The sequence below is a fragment of the Paroedura picta genome, chromosome 1 (assembly GCF_049243985.1).
Source record: "Paroedura picta isolate Pp20150507F chromosome 1, Ppicta_v3.0, whole genome shotgun sequence".
Classification (NCBI taxonomy): domain Eukaryota; kingdom Metazoa; phylum Chordata; class Lepidosauria; order Squamata; family Gekkonidae; genus Paroedura; species Paroedura picta.
In genome coordinates this window covers 103,926,636-103,945,778 of record NC_135369.1, presented here as the reverse complement: position 1 = coordinate 103,945,778, position 19,143 = coordinate 103,926,636, and the positions used below count along the sequence as shown (strand labels likewise).

Below are 19,143 nucleotides of genomic sequence, written 5' to 3'. Positions count from 1 at the left end.
CAAAATTTATTCAAATTTGCTTTTTCCATACATGTTTCTAAAGTTTACAGATCCTCATGCACTCTCCCAGTTGCAATCAGTTTCCCCCTTGGCTCGATGAATAGTTTTATTTAGGAGACAAACAACCTAGTATAGAGAGGGGAGAGAGACCTGTCTGTTCTGTAGCGTTCAGTCTGTCTGTTCAGAGGAAAGCAGGGAGGAAATGTGCTCAAAGGAGCAGGAAACCTCCTGTGAGCTAAATTTTAAAGTTCCTAATCTAACTATGCTAAATACAGATTGAAGTGGGTAGCCGTGATGGTCTGAAGCAGCACAACAAAATAAAATCAGAATCCAGTGGCACCCTTAAGACCAACAAAGATTTATTCAAGGTGTGAGCTTTCGAGTGCATAGCACCTTGAATCAATCTTTATTGGTTTTAAAGGTGCCACTGGACTCCGATTTTGTTTTGTTATGCTAAATGCACATCTCCTCTGATGCCCCCGTGTGACACTCTTCATATTCTATTCAGCTATGCACTCTGCAGATCTTGCATAGTTGTAGACTTCTGTAGTCATTCTGTCCAAAGCAGTTTTCCCTCAACTTAAAGATGCATGTGAGGACAAAAAAGGGGTTCTGTGACCCGATATATTAACTAGTGAGCAGGTTTGCCATCCTGCCTGACTTGTGGGTCCTGTGCCCATCCCCCTGTTAGGAAAAAGTATCTCAACTTAGTTTTTAAAAAACAGATTCTATCAGATTGGAGAATAATGTATTGGGGCTGGGGTTGTGTGTTTTTCCAGTCCAGATTTTAACAGAGTCTTGAGCTCGTGCTTAAATAGAGGATTCAGTCGATTATTGGACAATATGGCAGAATTCTTCAGACCCACTGAACAGGACATAGGTGACAGTGGCTCTGTGAACAGGTAAAAAACTTTTGATCTACTTTAAAAAGTAAACAAAGGATATAATGATGTTTTGGTGGAAAAACTGGGAGTTTTGGTGGATTTCACTGAGAGCATGCAGCATGTTAACTTCTAGAAATAAAGCTAATCTTTGATAAAGTTATCCCTAGTTTTGTTCTTCTTAGATCAAGTTTATTTAAAATTTACTATAGGATTATTACTGGCTGAATCTCATCATTTGAAAACATGGCTAACATTCCATCTATGTGGTGAGCAACTGTGCATAGTCTTCATATGAGGCATCTAGCATGTTTGGGTTTCACACAAATGCTCACACTATGTTGCAATAGGATTTGAAAGATTTAGAGCATATGGATGGAGCTGTCAGTGTGGTTCACTTTACTCACAGTGTCAAAGCTAGCCTCATGCTGTATGTTCACCATCCTTCAAATGCTACTAGAACATATAAATTGACTCATAGAGGACTCTACCAGTCATGTATCTGTAAGATGCAGGTCAATGAATATGCACCTAATTATTGAATGGGCCCTACTGTAATATAGTCTGTTCAGGTAATATTTAGCAGTATAAATCAAGAAATGCTGCATACATAGATGTTTATTTGACTTCTCATTAGTGACCACAAAGAGCCTGTCCAGGGGCTAAATAACCTTGGGAAGATTGCCTGGCAGGTACGTGGTGCGGGTATTTATATTTTTACAGCCATTTTGAGGAGAGGCAATTTGCCCATTGCAGAAATAACTCACAAGACTGATTTTTGTGCTGTGACTACTTCTCACTGGTTCTTCTTTTTTCTAGTCTTTCTAGTGTGAGTCTTCCATTAGCCAAGATAATTCCAATAATAAATGGGCAGATCCATTCTGTCTGCAGTGAAACACCAAGTCATTTTGTTCAGGTAAGGAAGACTTGTAGGTTTGCTGACTTGGTCTATTAAGGCCATCAGTATTTAAGAGCACACTATCAGCCTGTGCAGTACTACTGTCAAAAATTGCACTGGTAAGAAAAAAAGGCTACTGCCAAAATGGCTTATGCTTTAAAATATGCTATTCAAAAAAAGAGAGAAGAGGCAGCTTGGAATGTTTAGTAACCCTCAATTTGTACAAGAATAAAAACAGTAAGATAGATGAGAACTGCTGAGCTTCTTTATTCTGTGGCTAGTGAGCAGGAACTTTTAACTCTTCATCCTTGACCTCTTTAGTTGGGCTCTTGCCTTGGTTAAGGCTATAGTGACCCTGGTGGATGATCAGTGTCTTTTGCCTGCATGCTCTGAGCTGCTTTGGCTTTTGGTATTATGGATGCTGTAATTATTAACCTGGCTTAAATAGCTAGCAGAGAAGTCAGACTTGGTTGTTGAGTAGTTTCAGACTTTTATGTTGGAATTTTCTCATCCTTGCTGATGTTATCTTGGTCCTCATGTGATTCCATTCTGCTAAGTCTTCCTTCACTAGTAGTTATGGCATTTCTGGAAAGGGTCCACAGCATATATTCATGGGGTGTAGGATCCAGCTGTCTGTCCACAGAAGTTACAAGTCATACAGTTCCCCGCCCCCTTTCCCTCAGCCATTTCCAACCCCAGGAAAGTTGATTGACAGGGTTATAGAACCTCCATGGAATAATAACCACATGGGTGAAGGGGTGAAACTGCCTTTCCTGCCTTTGCCAGCTGAAGAGGCCTGCATTGTATCTGAAAAAGATCACCCAGAGCTTATTTCAGGTGCAGATGTCTGGGCTCAGCATGATTAATTATGTTTTTGTAAGTTTTAGGAAATGACTGTAATGCACATTATATAGCATTTCTCTTGAAGATCTCAGTAGTACAGAAAGCCATTGCTTGTCTCCAGAGTACAGGAATACATCCTGCCTGTTTTGCAGGTGGTGTGTGGTAGCTCCCAATTAACACTCTTGCTCACCTGTGCTTTTCACTGAATTTTTATCGCCTTACCCTCTCTTTTCCCCCAATCTGTTAGACTGGTTGCTTTTATCTCCTTAATGTTGATTTAATAGTTACCACTTCTTTAAGAGTACATTGCTGTGAGTAAAGGAGAAACCTCAAAACTAATCACATCATCCTCTTGTCACAAAGCATCTGTCTCTCTTCACTAGAGGATATCTGGAACTGATATCTGGAACTGAAATAAAGATGATTTAAGAACATTTGCTTTTATTTAGTGTGCTTTTATTGTGGGTGTAGTATCTTCCAGGATGTTGCTAATCCTTGCTGTAATGCTGAGTTTATTTGTACTCTGTTCCCAGGATCTGTTAACAATGGAACAAATGAAAGATTTTGCTGCTAATGTGTATGAAGCCTTCAGCACCCCTCAACAACTAGAGAAATGAACTGTGCAACAAGGGGAATACATGATACATTCTCAGTGACTGATCCACGTGAAAGCATCAATTAATAAGGAATCTCCTCAATCTAACTGTGATGCAGGATCATAGACCACAAGACAACATGCAGAAATACAACGTAGAGATTTTTTTAATATATTGGAACAGATTTCAAACCCTGATTTAAAATAGTGGAGGGAAAAAAATCATTGTGCTGTATAAGCCTTTGTACTGAGGCGGTCTTAGTTTTGAATAACTTGTTTACAGAAAAACTCAGCACCATTATACATCCCAAGAAGTGTACCTCTGTTCTTAAAATTGTGCAGGCTACAACAAAAATGGAAGCCAGAACTTGCTGTTTTATTTCTTAACAGAGTGCTAGCTGGAGAAGACTGGGGGGGGGGGGGAATAACACAGCAAGATCATTTAGCTTTGGGGGGGGGGGCGTTTTTTTAAATCATGGATTTGTTGAAGCAGAAAACAATGAAAGAGGGAAAGAAAGAGGATAATTATATCCAGCATCCTGCCTGCACACATTATATCCTCTCAACAGCAGATGAATGCTTCAAGAGGCTTCTAGGTGAAACAAGACCACACTTTCCTGTATCTCTTTCCTTGCAAGAGAAAGCTCATTATAGTGATGATCTCTATTAGCAGGGCTGCAAGAAGGTTAATTTAGCCCCAGGGACCTCCCTTACTCAGTCTAAGTATGCAAGTACATGAGAGACATTTCAGTTTCTGAGTTTTAAGATTCCCTAGCTTGGAGGTTAGGTACAAGAGCTTTCAATGAGGGCCTACTGCTCCCTAAACAATGCCATACTAAGTTCTGGCTCCGATGTTTCAGACTTTGGAATAGTTTGGTTTTAGAAAATACTGTTTACACTGCCAGTAAATGGCTACTGCTGTATACATTCATTTGTAAATATTTTTAATTTGCATTAATTGAAGCCCTAAAAATGCCTGTGTCACAGTATTTTAAGAAAGATTGCGTGCAGTAACTCTCAGAATACAAAAGGATGTCCATATGTTAATGTTCGTACAATTTTGATAAGGGGGAAATAACCAGCTTTGCATTTGCCTTTGAAAAGATTTTTTTTAACAAAAAGAAAATTAAATCTATTCTATATGTAACGTGAAACCATATATTTTGTCTTCTTGGTGCTGTTAATATTCCACAGCAAAAGAAATTATAACCTCCTCTTCATACATCTGAATTAAACTTTATTATGTCCCCAACTCACAGCTGTAAAGGCTTGAATATAGAACAAAAGGCAACCCTAGCTAGATGCCAGCACTGACTGACTAGTATATTTATAGATAAAACAGTTCTGGAGAAGTATTCCAGGTTGACATAAGTGCATCACCAACATTTAGATAAGATTGTAAGGTAATTTAAAAATAAACACCCCCCTGAGAGAACAGCACTCTAATAATCCTAATAGTTAACTGCCCATTCCAAAAGCATTGATATCCAGCTGTACACCATTTACAGAAAGGCAAGATGAGGATCCTAGCCTTGCAACTTCCTTTTTAAAATTCATTATGACTCAGAGTGAGACTAGACATCATAGCCACTGCTATGTGAAAAGAACTTCTGAGATAACTTCAGATTTTATAAATCTTTTCTAACATAAACCCTATTTTCAATTGGCATTGGAGAAACAATAGCAAACAGAATCAGTGTGGGATACCCATGATACCCCATTCAAAAATAACTCTGTGTTGACTGAGATCTGATTATTGAAAACACTATAATGGCAATTCAAAAGGAAGAGATGTTTGCCACTAATTTACTTTGGTCAGCTGCAGTGTCCAACCCCATTCACAGGGCAATTCACTAAAGGGTAATTGAGGTACAGCCACTATTATTCCTTTTTCTCCTAAAGTCCATTCCAGTGGTTCTCCATATCCAAGCATTTTAACCTGAAACAGAAAGACTGATATTAAATGATGTTCAAAAACTGTCAATCTTCGTACTCACCCACAAAGCTAATAAAACCAATGCTACTTAAACCGCAATCCTCCACTTCAAGTAGAACATCTAAGAAACATGTTAAATCCAACAACTCTGCTTAATTTACTGTGGCTAGTAAATTAAGCTCTCCTGGATGCAGTTTACACAAAAGGTATTTAAACACACAAACAAAATTCAGCTTAATTGCATTGTGTTAGCTGGGGATGGGGATATGCCACCTCTATCCATTAATTTCAGTGGGTTTCTAGGTAAGATCTACATTATGTCCCTAGATACATATCTTATCCCAATTATACAAGAGACTGCATCTAACTTGCTGGATTTAAGGTAGGAGAAAATTAAGGCTCTTGAGATGGGAGTAGCTATAGATTAAGAGCGGAATTCGGCAATCACCTAGGAGTTCACCTGTTTCAATTCCTCCCTCTACTTGCTGCTGCTTATTCAGCTTCAGGCAATCAACCAGGATAGTTGCTGAATATCTGTTAATACACACTAGGTATGATTTGGATATAGACTACAGGAAAGTATTTTTCATAGTCCAGCTATTGCAATGTTATTTGGTGCTATACCAGCATAGTTCAGGAGACTTGATTGTTTCTTTATAACATACCCCAAGTATTCATTCCTTGCCAACTGACTTTCTATTATTGTGAAGGTATTGAAAATAGGGGGCTGAAATAGGTTTGACTATGGCTACTCCTTCAGCTTCAACATTAATTGCACAAAACTGGCAAAATAGGAAAATATTTCTTACCTCTGTCACTTTCGCAATACCTTTTAGTTCACCAAGCACAATCAATCCAGAAGATGGCCAATGAAGGAAAATAGCATACAAGGTATTTTCTTTTGGTTTGAAAGTGTACCTGGAAGAAGTTAAGTGAAGAAAGAGCAGCCAAATGTATTTAGTTTAAGACATGGGTTAAGTTAAAGACCACAAATCAGATGATCTGAAAGGTGGAAGACAGCCTCTAATAGTCTGCCTCAGAAGAGCATTTTGAAAACATAGTGCAAGAAATATTGAAGGGGAAACTGTCCTTCCCCAGATATTTCTCAGTCTTTCTAGACTAGAACATTTACTGTGTGACGGTAACAAAAGCTGTGCTTCACATAGGTATTAATCATCTGAATGGAATTAGATAAATCTATATTCAATGGTTTGACAAAACTGTAACAAGCAAAACTTTGGAAAGCATCTGGCAAAAAGCAAAGGCAGAGTTTCCAGAAATTACCCTGCAGTTTAAAAACCCAAGTTAGTTTTTCTTTCCAGGCACCCTCACTTTGGTGAACTTACCATACTGCTGGTGTAACACTATCATTCTGAGCTCTCCAAGGTTTTGTATCAAAAATGGCTTCCCCGTTCACTGATAGCCATTTCCCCATTTGTGTCAGGCGCTCTTCAAAAATAACAGGAATGCGACCATCATGGGTAGGTCCAATGTTCATCAAGAGATTTCCTCCACAGGACACAGTTTCTACAAGTTGCTGAAATTATTTGGAAAACAGTTGGTCTGTGGTATAAATGAACATTATGGCTGAAGCGTTCTAAAGGTGCAAGCTACGTGGTCTGTTAGGCCTAAATTCACATTTCCGTTAAAACACTGATAGTCTAGCTATTCAACTGGAGTTACAGCTTCTGTTAATCACCACAGACTTCTCTGCTATGGACAACAATCCTGTCTCCATACTAATTTTTGTGGCAGCCAATGCTTTAAATAAGAGCATTTGCACTGTCAAATTGCACTGTCAAATTGATACTAGTATGTTCATTTTCTACTTAAAGCAGGTTCAATGGACTGATCTATACCTGTGCAGCAAAATGAGATAATAGAATACCACGGCAATAAAGTGCACTGTACCAATTTAAATTTAAGATGAAGGATGCCATTCTGAATGCTTCCTAGGTTTTAAAAAATCCTGTACAACCCACCTCAAAATAGCATAATAGAGAAGTGTGTTTTTTAAAATCATAAAGGTAAAGTTAAAGGTATCCCCTGTGCAAGTACCGAGCCATGTCTGACCCTTGGGGTGATGCCCTCTAGCGTTTTCAAGGCAGACTCAATACGGGGTGGTTTGCCAGTGCCTTCCCCAGTCATTACCATTTACCCCCCAGCAAGCTGGGTACTCATTTTACCGACCTCGGAAGGATGGAAGGCTGAGTCAACCTTCAGCCAGCTGCTGGGAATGAACTCCCAGCCTCATGGGCAGAGCTTTCAGATTGCATGTCTGCTCCTTTACCACTCTGCACCACAAGAGGCTCTTTTTTTAATCATAGGGAACCTTTAAAAATGTGGTCCCTCCTCTGCGTTCTATTGCATCATTTTCTCATTCTGCTACATGAATTGACTTAGCTTTAATTCTTATCCTTTCCTTGAAACTTCCTTCCCATGCTTAATGTGTCTGAAATTTAAAGGGACAAAGAAAATATAAGAAGGGGAAATTGGAGGGAAAGATCTAGATAAGGCAATCATGAAAAAGGACATTTATAGAAGAAACAATTGTGGGGAGGTAGGGAAGGCATTTATCCTCTAATTATAAAAAAATGAGATTTTTTGGTCATATTTGGGATCAAGAATTAATGGCCTTCATTCAATTACCAGGTTACGTCTTTGTTTAATTTTACCTTTACAAGCTCTTGAATTGTGAGGTAATCACTCAACTGTGCATTCCTCCTGTATCCCCATGACTGTTTGTCAATTGTCATGCAGTTTTCCCACTTATGAGGCAAAAGATGTCCTGGATTGTAACGATCTGAACAAGTGTAATATCCTCCATGTTTACAGATGCAGCCAGTTCCCCAGCGATCATTTGTTACAACTGTATCCCGAACTGGGCTGAAATTTTTCAACATTTTATTAGTATGTGATATCCGTAGTTCAGAATGCTAGGATCTTCCGTTACCGTCCATAACAAATAAAGATTTGTATGCATATATCTCTCTGTCCCTTCCAAGAGAGCGACCAATGCCAGAGCCCCTGCTACATAAAATTAAGCACTCTAAGAAACCCATTGATTTTTCAGTTTTAATTGTTTTTAAATGGCACTCAACTCATATAAGCCAACTCGCATATAAGCCGAGGCACCCAATTTCACTACAAAATGCTGGAAAACCTTATTGACTCGCATTTAAACTGAGGCTGGTGTTTGGATAGTGGCTTTCCCCCCTCCTCTTTTGGGCAAGATCCTTTTCCCCCTTTGCTTCCACCCTCTGACCCTTCTCGCCTTTTTATATCCAATCCTTTTTCTTATCCAATTCCCTTCTTCTTAGCCGGGTGTTCTGTTCACTCCACTTTCCATTCCTTCCTCTAGGGGTGTTTCCTCCTCATGCTCTCTGCTCTTCCTCTGAGACAGAGGCTTCAGAGCTTCCTGCAGCAGCAGCACGTGCTAGCTTCGTTAAGGCAGTGAGGGAGGGAGGTGGAGACTGCTCTTCCCTCCCCTCCCACTGTCCCTCCTGGGCTTGCTGCATCATTTCCTGCATCTGCTTCTTCAGTTAAGTATACTTGTCTCCCGCCCACCCCACTCCCGCCCTCCTGTCTTGTCTGACAGCTTTTTTTAATACCCGCATATAAGCAGAGGGGAACATTTTCAGCTTTAAAAAAGGGCTGAAAAACTCAGCTTATATGCGAGTATATATGGTATATATGTGTGTGTTTAAATGCTGTATGTATGTAAAACACATTTACATAGAACCAGTCTCTCATGTCTTGCTCAGTTTTCACACATTGGTGTGAAGAAGCTAAGATTAATTTTAATATTCAATTATTCATCCTCTTGTTAGTTATTGACCATAAATACACCCAAAAGTACATCAAACAATAAAAAGATATATTTACAGTTGCAAACTCTTTGGCAGGCAATCCTATTTATATAACCTTTTACCTAGAGGCCTGATAAAGCCTCCCTTCTAAAGTTTTGAGATAAAAGGCCTCCCTGTGTTACTGGGGAAAGGAAAAACCAGTTGTGACTTGCAACAAGGGGATGGGGAGACAGAAAATGCAAGATGGGACCGGTAATCCCCATTAGGAGGAATTTAAAGAAAATTTTCCAGCAGTCATAGAATAATCCCTGATATGCCATCATGGCTTCCAGTATTCTACTTCAGAAATGTGAGAATTTAACTAGTCTAAGCAGCCAAATGCTCAGAGCTAAAGAACCACCTTTCTTAAAAGAGGCAGCATAGAACAGTGATTCTTTATGCAATACTGAAGACCAAGCCTGTGTAGCAGGAATGACCACACCACCCCAAAGTTGTAAGGAAGTCTGAAACAAACCTCTGTTATGCACATTTATTTTAGCCAGTATTTTATCTGAAAAGCAGTTGCTAATGGCTCTGAATCTAAACATTATTTGCTAACATTGGGATTTAGAGCTATTATATTAATGGATTTTCAGCCAAAGCAAGTGCAGGGGCTGGAATACAGTTTTCCAAAATATTTAAATATACAATTTAAATGAGAGCTGCCATACCTTTCATTGTAAAGCCAAGCTAGGAATCCAGTGCTGTTCCAATAAGTGTCTGGGGCATTCCCATTTCCATCTGACCACAGAATCTCTGGGTGGTACCTATTCACAATCTCATACAGCTCTGGAAGTGACTTGACATTTGGAAATTGTTTGGTCCTGAATGAAGTGGAGGCATCACTGAGGAAGAGAGGATTGAACCATTCAAAGAGAGAGTGGTACAACCCAAAGCGTAAACTGGTCCTGTTTCTAATGGACGATGCCAACTCAGCTACAATGTCCCGCTTTGGTCCAACATCAACAGCATTCCAAGACCAAGAATATTTAGATCCCCATAGGGTAAAACCTAAACAAGGAAAGTATGGGTTTTAAAATGAGCACTGGAAATATTTTGTGTGCTTTTATTTTGCATTACTTGTCAATAAGATTTCTCTAGTATTTACAAAAAAATACATACCATATTTGCCGGCGTATAAGACGACTTTTTATCTCTAAAAAACATGCCTCCAAGTGGGGGGGTCGTCTTATACGCCGGGTGCACTTCAGTTGGGATAGACATAGCTGCCCATAGTGGCCTCCTGATGCTTGCCCAGTGCCCATAGTTTAAGGTGACCAGAATTATGGGACGCCAAGGCGGCGGCAGCGCTCCCCCCCCCCACTGGGCTCACCAACTCTGCTGCTGTCTTGTGAACTCCTCCTGGCTCGGAACTCGCTGGGCCCGCCAAACTTGTGCCTGCGTGCACGCCCCACCTCGCCACAGCAGCGACGGGCCCTCCCTCCCACAAAATACTCTGAAGCGGGAGGGAGGAGAGAAAGAGAGCTCCCGATGGGCCGGCCGGGTAAGCCAGTGGCAAAGGAGTGGAAAGGAGGAGGATGCTGGGGGAGGGAGGTGCCAGCCTCTGCTCCCCTCCCACGGTTTCTGGGGTTTTGAAGCCGCCGCCATTCAGGAAGAGAGCATACGCGGCCAGCCCGGCGCGCAGCCCTCCGCTCGCTTGCTCGCTCCCTCTTTGTTTGCAGTTAAGCTGTTTCAGTTCAATGAACAGAGGCGCCGCCTCTTAGAGAGAGAGTTGACCCTCGCCTTTTTGGGGGGAAGGGAGGTAATCACTAATCCGAGCATAGTTTCTTGCTTTCTTTTATTTTTTTATGGCTCTCTCTATTTCTCCCTCTCTCCTCCCCTCCCCCCTTCTGATGCTCTTTTACATTTTATTTGGTGTGTGGAAGAGGGGGTAGTCTTATACGTCAAGTATATAACAAACTCTATATTTTGAGTGGAAATGTTGGGGGGTGGTCTTATACGCCCAGTCATCTTATACGCCGGCAAATACAGTAAAATCCAAGATCTCCTGGAGTATAAGCTAGTTCTACAGGTCCAAAACATCTTCAAGGTTTGCTTGTTGAAGTTTAATATACCTCCCACCCTAACTAAACAGGCTTTCAAAAGTAATGAGCTATACTTGACCAACAAATTTCTCTATGAATGATGTTGATGAAGTGTCTGAATAGTCCCTGGTGTATATTTGCCACCTATCCAACAAATTTTTCACATCCATATTTCACATGCAATGTGACACTTAACATGGAGTAGCAGTAACATTTGTGAATAACTGATAGCTAATAGAATTAATGCGAGCTTAATCCTTTCCAGAGCTCCTATTATCATTATCATTATTATTATTATTATTGAATTTATATCCCGCCTCCCCCCAGAGGCTCGAGGCGGGTCACATAAAAACCAATCCCCTAAAACAATAAAAGCACAATAAAACATAATACAATTAATACAAACGTTACGAAAAGAATGGCGGCAAAATTCAATATAGCTAACCCAATTCCACACCCCCTAAGAAGGGAAAGGGAAGGGGCAGATGACAGACGCAACCGTCACATTTGTGAGGGGGGCTAGATCTTCTTGCTGCCCAGCCTCAACCGAAAGCCTGGCAGAAGAGCTCCGTCTTGCAGGCCCTGTGGAATGATGACAAGGTTGGTGTCAGCTTGGGGCCACCATGTTGGGGCCAGGACCGAAAAGGCCCTGGCCCTGGTCGAGGCCAGGTGAGTTTCCTTGGGACCGGGAATGACCAATAGGTTAGCCCCCGCAGAGCATAAGGCCCTGCAGGGGGCGTAGGGTGATAGGCAGTCCCTCATATACACTGGGCCCAGACCACGGATGGCCTTGATGGTCAAAACCAAAACCTTGAACCTGATCTGGAAGATAACCAGTAGCCAATGCAGCTGCCTCAGCACTGGCTGGATATGTGCCTTCCAAGGTGTAGCTGTGAGGACCCTAGCACCCGCATTTTGGATCAGTTGCAGTTTCTGGATCAAGCCCAAAGGCAGCCCAGTGTAGAGCGAGTTACAGAAATCTAATCTGGAGGTGAGCATCGCATGGATCACTGTGGCCAAGTGTTCAGAGGACAGATAGGGCGCTAGTAGCCGAGCCTGGCGGAGATGGAAAAATGCCTGGCCAGCTACCTGTTTGACCTGTGCCTCGAGTGTTAGTGAGGCATCCATGGTCACCCCCAGGTTTCTGCCATGAGACGTGATCTTAAGTTGCATCCCGGCCAGAGAGGGCAAGCTCGCTTCCTGGTCTGCTCCCCTACGGCCCAACCACAGGACCTCCGTCTTGGAGAGGCTGAGTTTCAGGCGACTCTGCTCAAGCCATCCAGCCACTGCTTCCAAACATCTGGTGAATGTTTCCGGGGAAGAGTCCGGGCGGCCATCCATGAGGAGAAAGAGCTGAGTGTCGTCATCATACTGATGGCAACCCAGCCCATAACTCTGCACCAGTTGAGCCAGAGGGTGCATAAAGATGTTGAATAATGTGGGAGAGAGCACCGAGCCCTGTGAGATCTCACAAGGGAGCCGGTAAGGGCCCGATAATTCGTCTCCCACAGCTACCCTCTGTGTCCGGTTTTGGAGGAAGGAGCTTATCCAGCGCAAGGCTGTACCCCTTATCCCCGTACCGGCGAGGCGTTCATGATCGACCACATCAAACACGGCAGACAGATCTAAAAGAACTCGCACAGCAGAGCCGCGTCGGTCAAGCTGGCGACGGAGGTCATCCAACAAGGAGACCAACACGGTCTCAACCCCATGACCAGGATGGAAGCCAGACTGGTATAGATTGAGAGCCGAAGTATCTTCCAGGAACGCTAGGAGCTGGTCCGTCGCAGCCCTTTCCACTACCTTACCCAGGAACGCTAAGTGCGCTACCGAGCAGTAGCTTGCGGGGTCATGCGGGTCCAGATATGGTTTCTTGAGGAGAGGGCACACCACCACCTCCCTCAATGCCTCAGGGAACTCCCCCGACTGGAGAGAGTAGTTGACGATGTCCCTGAGCTGATCACCTATTAGTCCATCACTCCCCTTAAGGAGCCAAGACGGACAGGGATCAAGGGGGCAAGTGGTCGCCCTCATCCTCCCTAGCAACCCGCCCACTTCAGATATAGAGAACCGCCTGAAGCCATCAAACGTTGCCTCCAAAGGCGGCCAACGGGCCTCCAGTTCATTAACTGTATTAACCAAGGGAGTGGCAGAGCGACAAGATTTTATCCGCAAAATGGCTCGCAGCTGATGGTCAATTTCCTACTATTTCCTACTATTTTGGCGCCCTTCTTCCAGGGCGGTAAGAGATCTAACAACCCTAAATAGTCGAGCTGGGCAAGAGCTAGCGGATGCAATTTCCACGGCAAAGAAGTCACGTTTAGCCGCTTTCACTGCCATCTCATGTGCCCTCATAAGCATGCGATGAGATGTTCTTGTAGCCTCGTCACGAGCCTTCCGCCACATTCGCTGTAGGCGTCTCAATTCCCTCTCCTTTTCCCGGAGCTCCCCGGTATACCTACCAGGGTGCCCGTTTGAGTCGAGGGCAGAGAGGATGTCTAGGTGCAATTTTGTCTATGGCGGCCGACAGGCGGGACTGCCAGTCCTCCACCATGGCTGCTAGCGAGATGCCGGGAGGTTTTGGGTCCCGCAGAGCATTCTGGAAACCAATTGGATCCATAAGTCTCCTTGGGCAGGCAAAAATGCGCCCGCCGCCTGACTGGGGAGGGGATGGAGTCTTGATCCAAGCCCGCAGGGCATAGTGGTCTGACCATGGTACGGCCAAGGCCGTATCCAGAACCACCTCTATCCCAGCTCCAAAAATCAGGTCGAGGGTGTGGCCGGCCTGATGGGTGGGCCCAGCAACAAGTTGTGAGAGCCCCAGCGCCACCATGGACGACACTAGGTCCTGGGGACGGCATGTCTGCATGAACATTTGAAGTCCCCCAAGATTATAAGCCTGGGGAACTGCAAAGCCCAGGTGGCCGCCGCCTCCAGCAGGCTCAGAAGGGCATCTGGTGGCGTGCTGGGCGGGCAGTATACCAACCAGATGTCCAAGCTATGATCAGATCATCTTGAGCAATGATTAAGAGAATAACATAATCCTTTAGTAAAAAATGTGCTAGAAATTTGGCAACCAAGTAGGTTATGTTCAAGTCACTGTCAGACAGCAAATATTATCCCCTTGGAGTTTATCATGCTAAAAGTGGTAAGATCCAGAAGTTTAAAAAAATGCCAATATTTTGTAAAACAGAGTATCAATTTTAACCAGTCCACAAAGACAAAGGCAATCTGAATGTGAAATATGATAAAATCTCCTCTGTAATACTCTGGATGTGGTGGCATTAAGGAACACTAAATGAATGCCCTAACAAGGGGGAAGGGGTTAGGTGTCTCATGTATGACAGCAGTCCGGGGAGGTAAGATACCAAAGAACTGACTTGAGCACACTCTGCAAGAATGAACCACTGTACTGTTGTAATCCAGCTCCATAAGGTGATGTTGGACAAATGAAAGGTCGTTTGCCTTACCTAGAAAGAAGTCTTGAGTTATAAACTCTAGCTACCTTAATCTATCATCTATTGTCTTTGTCCATTGAGAATTGTAAACAGCTTGTTTAAGAAAGAACAGCAGACCTTCAACTTCCTACACAAAAATAATCCTGACTTGGATAGCTCATCATATTTTTGAAGTTAAGCAGGGCTAGTGTTTGGATGGGAGACCACCAAGGAAGACCAGGTTTGCTATGCAGAGCCAGGCAATGACAAACCACCTCTGAATATCTCTTGTCTTGAAAACTACATGGAGTCATCCTAAATCAGCTACAATTTGACAGCAAATAAATAAACAAATAAGGCCAAACTTAGTACTTTACTTGATGTTGTTAATGAATTAAAACAGGGAAACTTCAAATTCCAGTATCAAAGATACATATCAGTAAAACTTCAAATATAATGACACCTATACATTTAGTCTTCACAATAATTCACAGGCCTAAAAAGCTTATTATTTATTTGATTTATTACATACCACTCTCAGACTGGCTGGCTCGCGGCACGTTACAAGTAAGATCCCCGCAATAAAAACATCAGAAAACCCATCCCTTAAAACAGTGGTTCCCAACCTTTCTGAGGCTGGGGACCGGCAGGGCATCGGGCCGCGCCCGCACGGGCCGCGCATGCGCAATGCGCGGCCCGGCCCTGATTCCCTCTCCCCGCCCTCCCGCAGTAAGAAGCTTCCTGGGCCGCAAGCTTGTGGCCTGGGAAGTTTTTTACTGCAGGGGGGGACGGGGAGAGGGAGCCGCGGCCTGGCACCATGGCCTTCGCGGCCCGGCACCGGGCCGTGGCCCGCAGGTTGGGGACCACTGCCTTAAAACATTATTATCACTGGCAGCACATCTAATCCACCTGCCCCCCTCCCAGTGCCCATAGTTCAGCAGACCCCTACACTCAATCCATGCATCAGGGGGCAGCTGTAATGAGGAAAGGTCCATAGATCTTAATTGCTCTACCGTCAACCAAATACCCAGCAGAAGAGCTCTATCTTGCAGGCCTTGCAAAACTGGTAAAGTTCCTCACCTCTTCCAGGAGTTCATTCCACCAGGTTAGGGCCAAGACCAAAAAGAACCTGGCCCTGGTCAAGGCCAGGCACATCTCCTTTGGGCCAGGAACCACCAACAGATTTGTACCCGCAGAACAAAGGGCTCTGCGGAGGGCATAAGGCAATAGGAAATCCCTCTGATAAGTGGGGCCCAGACCACAGATGAGCTTAAAGGTCAAAACCAAAACCTTAAACCTGATCTGGTCCGCAACCGACAACCAACGCAGCTGCCTCAGCTCCAGCTGGATGTGGGCCCTCCAAGATGTTCCTGTGTGGACCCTAGCAGTCTGTACCAGCAGTTATTTCTGGGTCAAGGATAAGGGAAGGCCCCCGTGGAGCTACTCAAATTTATTTATATAAAAAGTTTTCTATGCTGCCTTTCCACCCAAGCACGGGCTCCAGGAAAGCAAACATAAAGGCATTAAAATATCAATTAAAACGTATATGTAAAATATTTAGCAAATCAATGACATACAAACATAACACAACTAAAGAAGGCCAATAAGGGTTTACTAAGGATACACCAAATAAAACAGAAAAGTCTTCAGCCACTGACAGACGACAATGACAGAGGAAGACAGAGAAATCCCCTTGGAGAGAGGGTTCCAAAGTTTCAGAGCCACAACCAAAAAGGCCTTCTCTTATGTTGGTCTTTGCCTCGCCTAAGAGGGAAAGTGCATTCGAAGCAAGGCCTCTGAAGATGACTGGAGTGGACAAGTAGGCTGATATAGGAGAAGGCGGCCCTTAAGGTATATGCTAAGATGTAAACAAGGTCACTCTAAAGTAAGAATGTTAGCTTCCTTCTTGTTAATATACTGTTCACAAAAGTGTTCTACGTGTGTCAAGTAACACATGCACTACCTATTTTAGCTCAAAAGTCAGGTTTAATTTAGCAGTCTATATCCTACATTCTAGAGCCTCTTGTGGCACAGAGTGGTAGGGCAGCAGACATGCAGTCTGAAAGCTCTGCCCATGAGGTTGGGAGTTCAATCCCAGCAGCTGGCTCAAGGTTGACTCAGCCTTAAAGCTTTAATTGATATTTTAAAGAGACAAGTGCACATTAAAGTACACCAAAGGATACCTTCAACGAAGCTGCAATATTTATAGTTCTATTTTTCGTGTTCTTCCATTTTTTCCCATACATTCTAGTGTGCAAAGATAGGTAACAATAAGAATTATTAATCTATTTCCTTGAAGGAATCAAAACAAGGAAGTTACATTTTTAAATTCCTCACTTTTATATGAGACTCAGGCAGGCTATAAAAGAACAAATAAAACTACTGAATTCTGAAGGAAGTACATGTTATGCAGTGTGCCTATAAGATTCTATGGACTGTCAGGGATGGCACTTCAGGGTTTCCACATGCAGGAAAACCCACAGGGAATATATACAGTGAGAATATATATACCGCTTTACTCTGCTCTGGTTCGGCCTCACTTGAAGTACTGTGTTCAGTTTTGGGCACCACAGTTGAAGAGGGATGTAGACAAACTGAAGTGTGTCCAGAGGAGAGCAACAAAGATGGCGAGGGGTTTGGAGACCAAGACGTATGAAGAAAGGCTCGGAGAGCTTGGTCTGTTTAGCCTCTCCATCTTTGGAAATTTTTAAGCAGAGACTGGATAGCCATCTGGCAGAGAGGCTGATTCTGTGAAGGTTCAAGGAGGTGACAGGTTACAGTGGATGAGCAATTGAGATGTGAGTGTCCTGCATAGTGCAGGGGGTTGGACTAGATGACCCATGAGGCACCTTCCAACTCTATTATTCTATGATTCTATGAGTTGTGTTGAAAGTTAGCTCAGTTAATTTGTGCTGTTGCAATAAAGTTGTTCTTGAGTGAAGAATGTCAATCTCCATTCTTCTCAAGATATAATTGTATATTCAGATTACCTTCATGGTGTTTTGAAGTCAAGACTACATATTTGGCACCTGAAGATTTCAAAACGTCTGCCCACTGGTCAGCATCAAAAAACTCTGCTGTAAACAAGGGCCCAAAATCTTCATAACTGAATCCAGGAGGGTAGTTCTTCTCCATAAATTTTATGTAAGGTTCTCTCTTTTCTTTTTTCCAATACCACCTGCAAAGAGAGATATCTCACAGTTTACACACATAAAAACTGTGGGATTCTAACTTGGACTGGAGGTAGGTTTGCCAGCCCCAACTTGGTAAATTTATGGAGACTTGTGTGGGCTAGTCTGGACCATCCAAGTCAGGACTGGAACCAGTCGAAGTACAGAACTGTGCTTTAAAAATCATTGTAGTTAATCCTATATATAGCCAGTGGGAAACAAGTCCCATAATTATCAGTGGTACTTATTACTAGGCAAGTATGCATAAAATTGTACTCTAATTTACTCCAGCAATTACTTTAAGCAGTAAAATACTTCTTTTCTGAATTTATTATATTTCAGTTCTGTGTGTAATGCCTATAAATTACTTTAAATGACACATCCTTAAATCTGTTTGTAATGCTTATATTTTAAAATCATATTTACACAATAACTTGGGGGGCAAATCAAACCAGTCCAAAGTGGCCTAGAATAGTATTTTAGAGAGAATTAAAAAAAAAGAATTCCAGAAGAAAAAGGACGTTGCAAAATCATTATGACAAAGTATTCAACTTCAACCACAGTCAGTCAGTGCTTGGGTCATATTCACAGCCAACTTGAACAAATATCTGAGCCTCTCTAATGCTGAACATTTATATAGGATGCAACAGATTTTTAATTCATATTATTAACCATTTAAACACAAGGATATGCATGACAAATACCCTTGTCAACGTTAGAGGGCTCACCTTTGTATCATAAGAAACAATAAGGAAGTGCAAAGGCAACAGAAAATTCCACATACTTGTGAGCAGCCATAGACCTGAAGGATTAACTTCCAATACTTATCGAAATTTATAAGTGGCCACAGTATGTTTCAGGAAGACAGAATCTCTACCACTATCCAAGAAAAACAAAACGCAAATGAGACGAATACATTGCTTTCTAGGGAAGAGGCAGCGGGAAGATATTAATAGCTTAATCCTGTGAAATCAAAATAATACACCAGGAGTCCAGGTACGGAACTACCAAATCGTCTAAAGTCTACACACGCTGGCGACAATAAGGTTTTTCAAGGAAAACAAAGCACCTTTCTCTAAAATCGGTCCCATTGAACTGGGCGAGACTTGGGCCCGGTCTGTAAAGGAAAAAGGAAATGCAAGGCAGAACTTGTGCCTACGAATCTCACCAAAACCATTCGCTGCCGAAGCTGGGTACTGAGAACAAACCCCAGTGGATAAAAATCCCAAACTTGATTTCATCAAACCACGCGGGAAGCGGCCTGGAATCCAGCGACTCCCAGGTGGGCTCATAGGGAGCGGCATCCGCCCCCTGGGGAAGGAGGCCCAGCAGCGGCAGCCAAAGGCCGAGGGACAGGCCGGTCAGTTGAGCCATCGCAGATGCGCTGCGCTCTTCGCCCCTGTGCCTCTTCGCGCGGCTCTTTCACATGACGGCGGTCAGCTGACCGAGCCAAGGCGAGCCGGGGCTGCGCTGGTGCTTTCTCTTCCCCT

At 43.1% G+C, this 19,143-nt stretch overlaps 2 protein-coding genes across 3 annotated transcripts in view; one reads left to right on the top strand and one right to left on the bottom strand.

Moving 5' to 3' along the window:
- The window catches only part of PEX3 (peroxisomal biogenesis factor 3), a 17,803-nt gene extending 13,427 nt beyond the window's left edge, over window positions 1-4,376 (top strand). The window contains exons 10-12 of the mRNA XM_077351038.1: window positions 780-902; window positions 1,701-1,797; window positions 3,156-4,376. Of these exons, the coding sequence (XP_077207153.1) occupies window positions 780-902; window positions 1,701-1,797; window positions 3,156-3,239 (304 nt within the window). The 3' untranslated portion in view covers window positions 3,240-4,376. The remainder of the gene's footprint in view (window positions 1-779; window positions 903-1,700; window positions 1,798-3,155) is intronic.
- FUCA2 (alpha-L-fucosidase 2) lies at window positions 3,153-19,143 on the bottom strand. 2 transcript variants are annotated; one of them, XM_077351016.1, is made up of 7 exons: window positions 18,822-19,143; window positions 17,474-17,661; window positions 9,673-10,012; window positions 7,829-8,039; window positions 6,500-6,690; window positions 5,963-6,071; window positions 3,153-5,156 (listed from the first exon to the last, which is right to left on the bottom strand). In XM_077351016.1, exons 1-7 carry the CDS (start codon window positions 19,025-19,027, stop codon window positions 5,019-5,021), a joined length of 1,383 nt encoding a protein of 460 aa, XP_077207131.1. In that variant the 5' UTR covers window positions 19,028-19,143; the 3' UTR covers window positions 3,153-5,018. The 2 variants fall into 2 exon arrangements, with proteins under 2 accessions (XP_077207131.1, XP_077207139.1); XM_077351024.1 differs by lacking the exon at window positions 17,474-17,661 and having other exon boundaries at window positions 18,822-19,106.

What these genes read in the sequence shown, in the direction of transcription:
- FUCA2 (XM_077351016.1), bottom strand. Translation starts at nt 19,027, where the DNA reads ATGGCTCAACTGACCGGCCTGTCCCTCGGCCTTTGGCTGCCGCTGCTG. An exon ending in GACTTCAAAACACCATGAAG is followed by an intron (nt 10,013 to 17,473) that starts GTAATCTGAATA and finishes TTCCTTGTTTAG; the next exon opens with GTTTTACCCTATGGGGATCT. An exon ending in CAATTCAAGAGCTTGTAAAG is followed by an intron (nt 6,691 to 7,828) that starts GTAAAATTAAAC and finishes AAATAATTTCAG; the next exon opens with CAACTTGTAGAAACTGTGTC.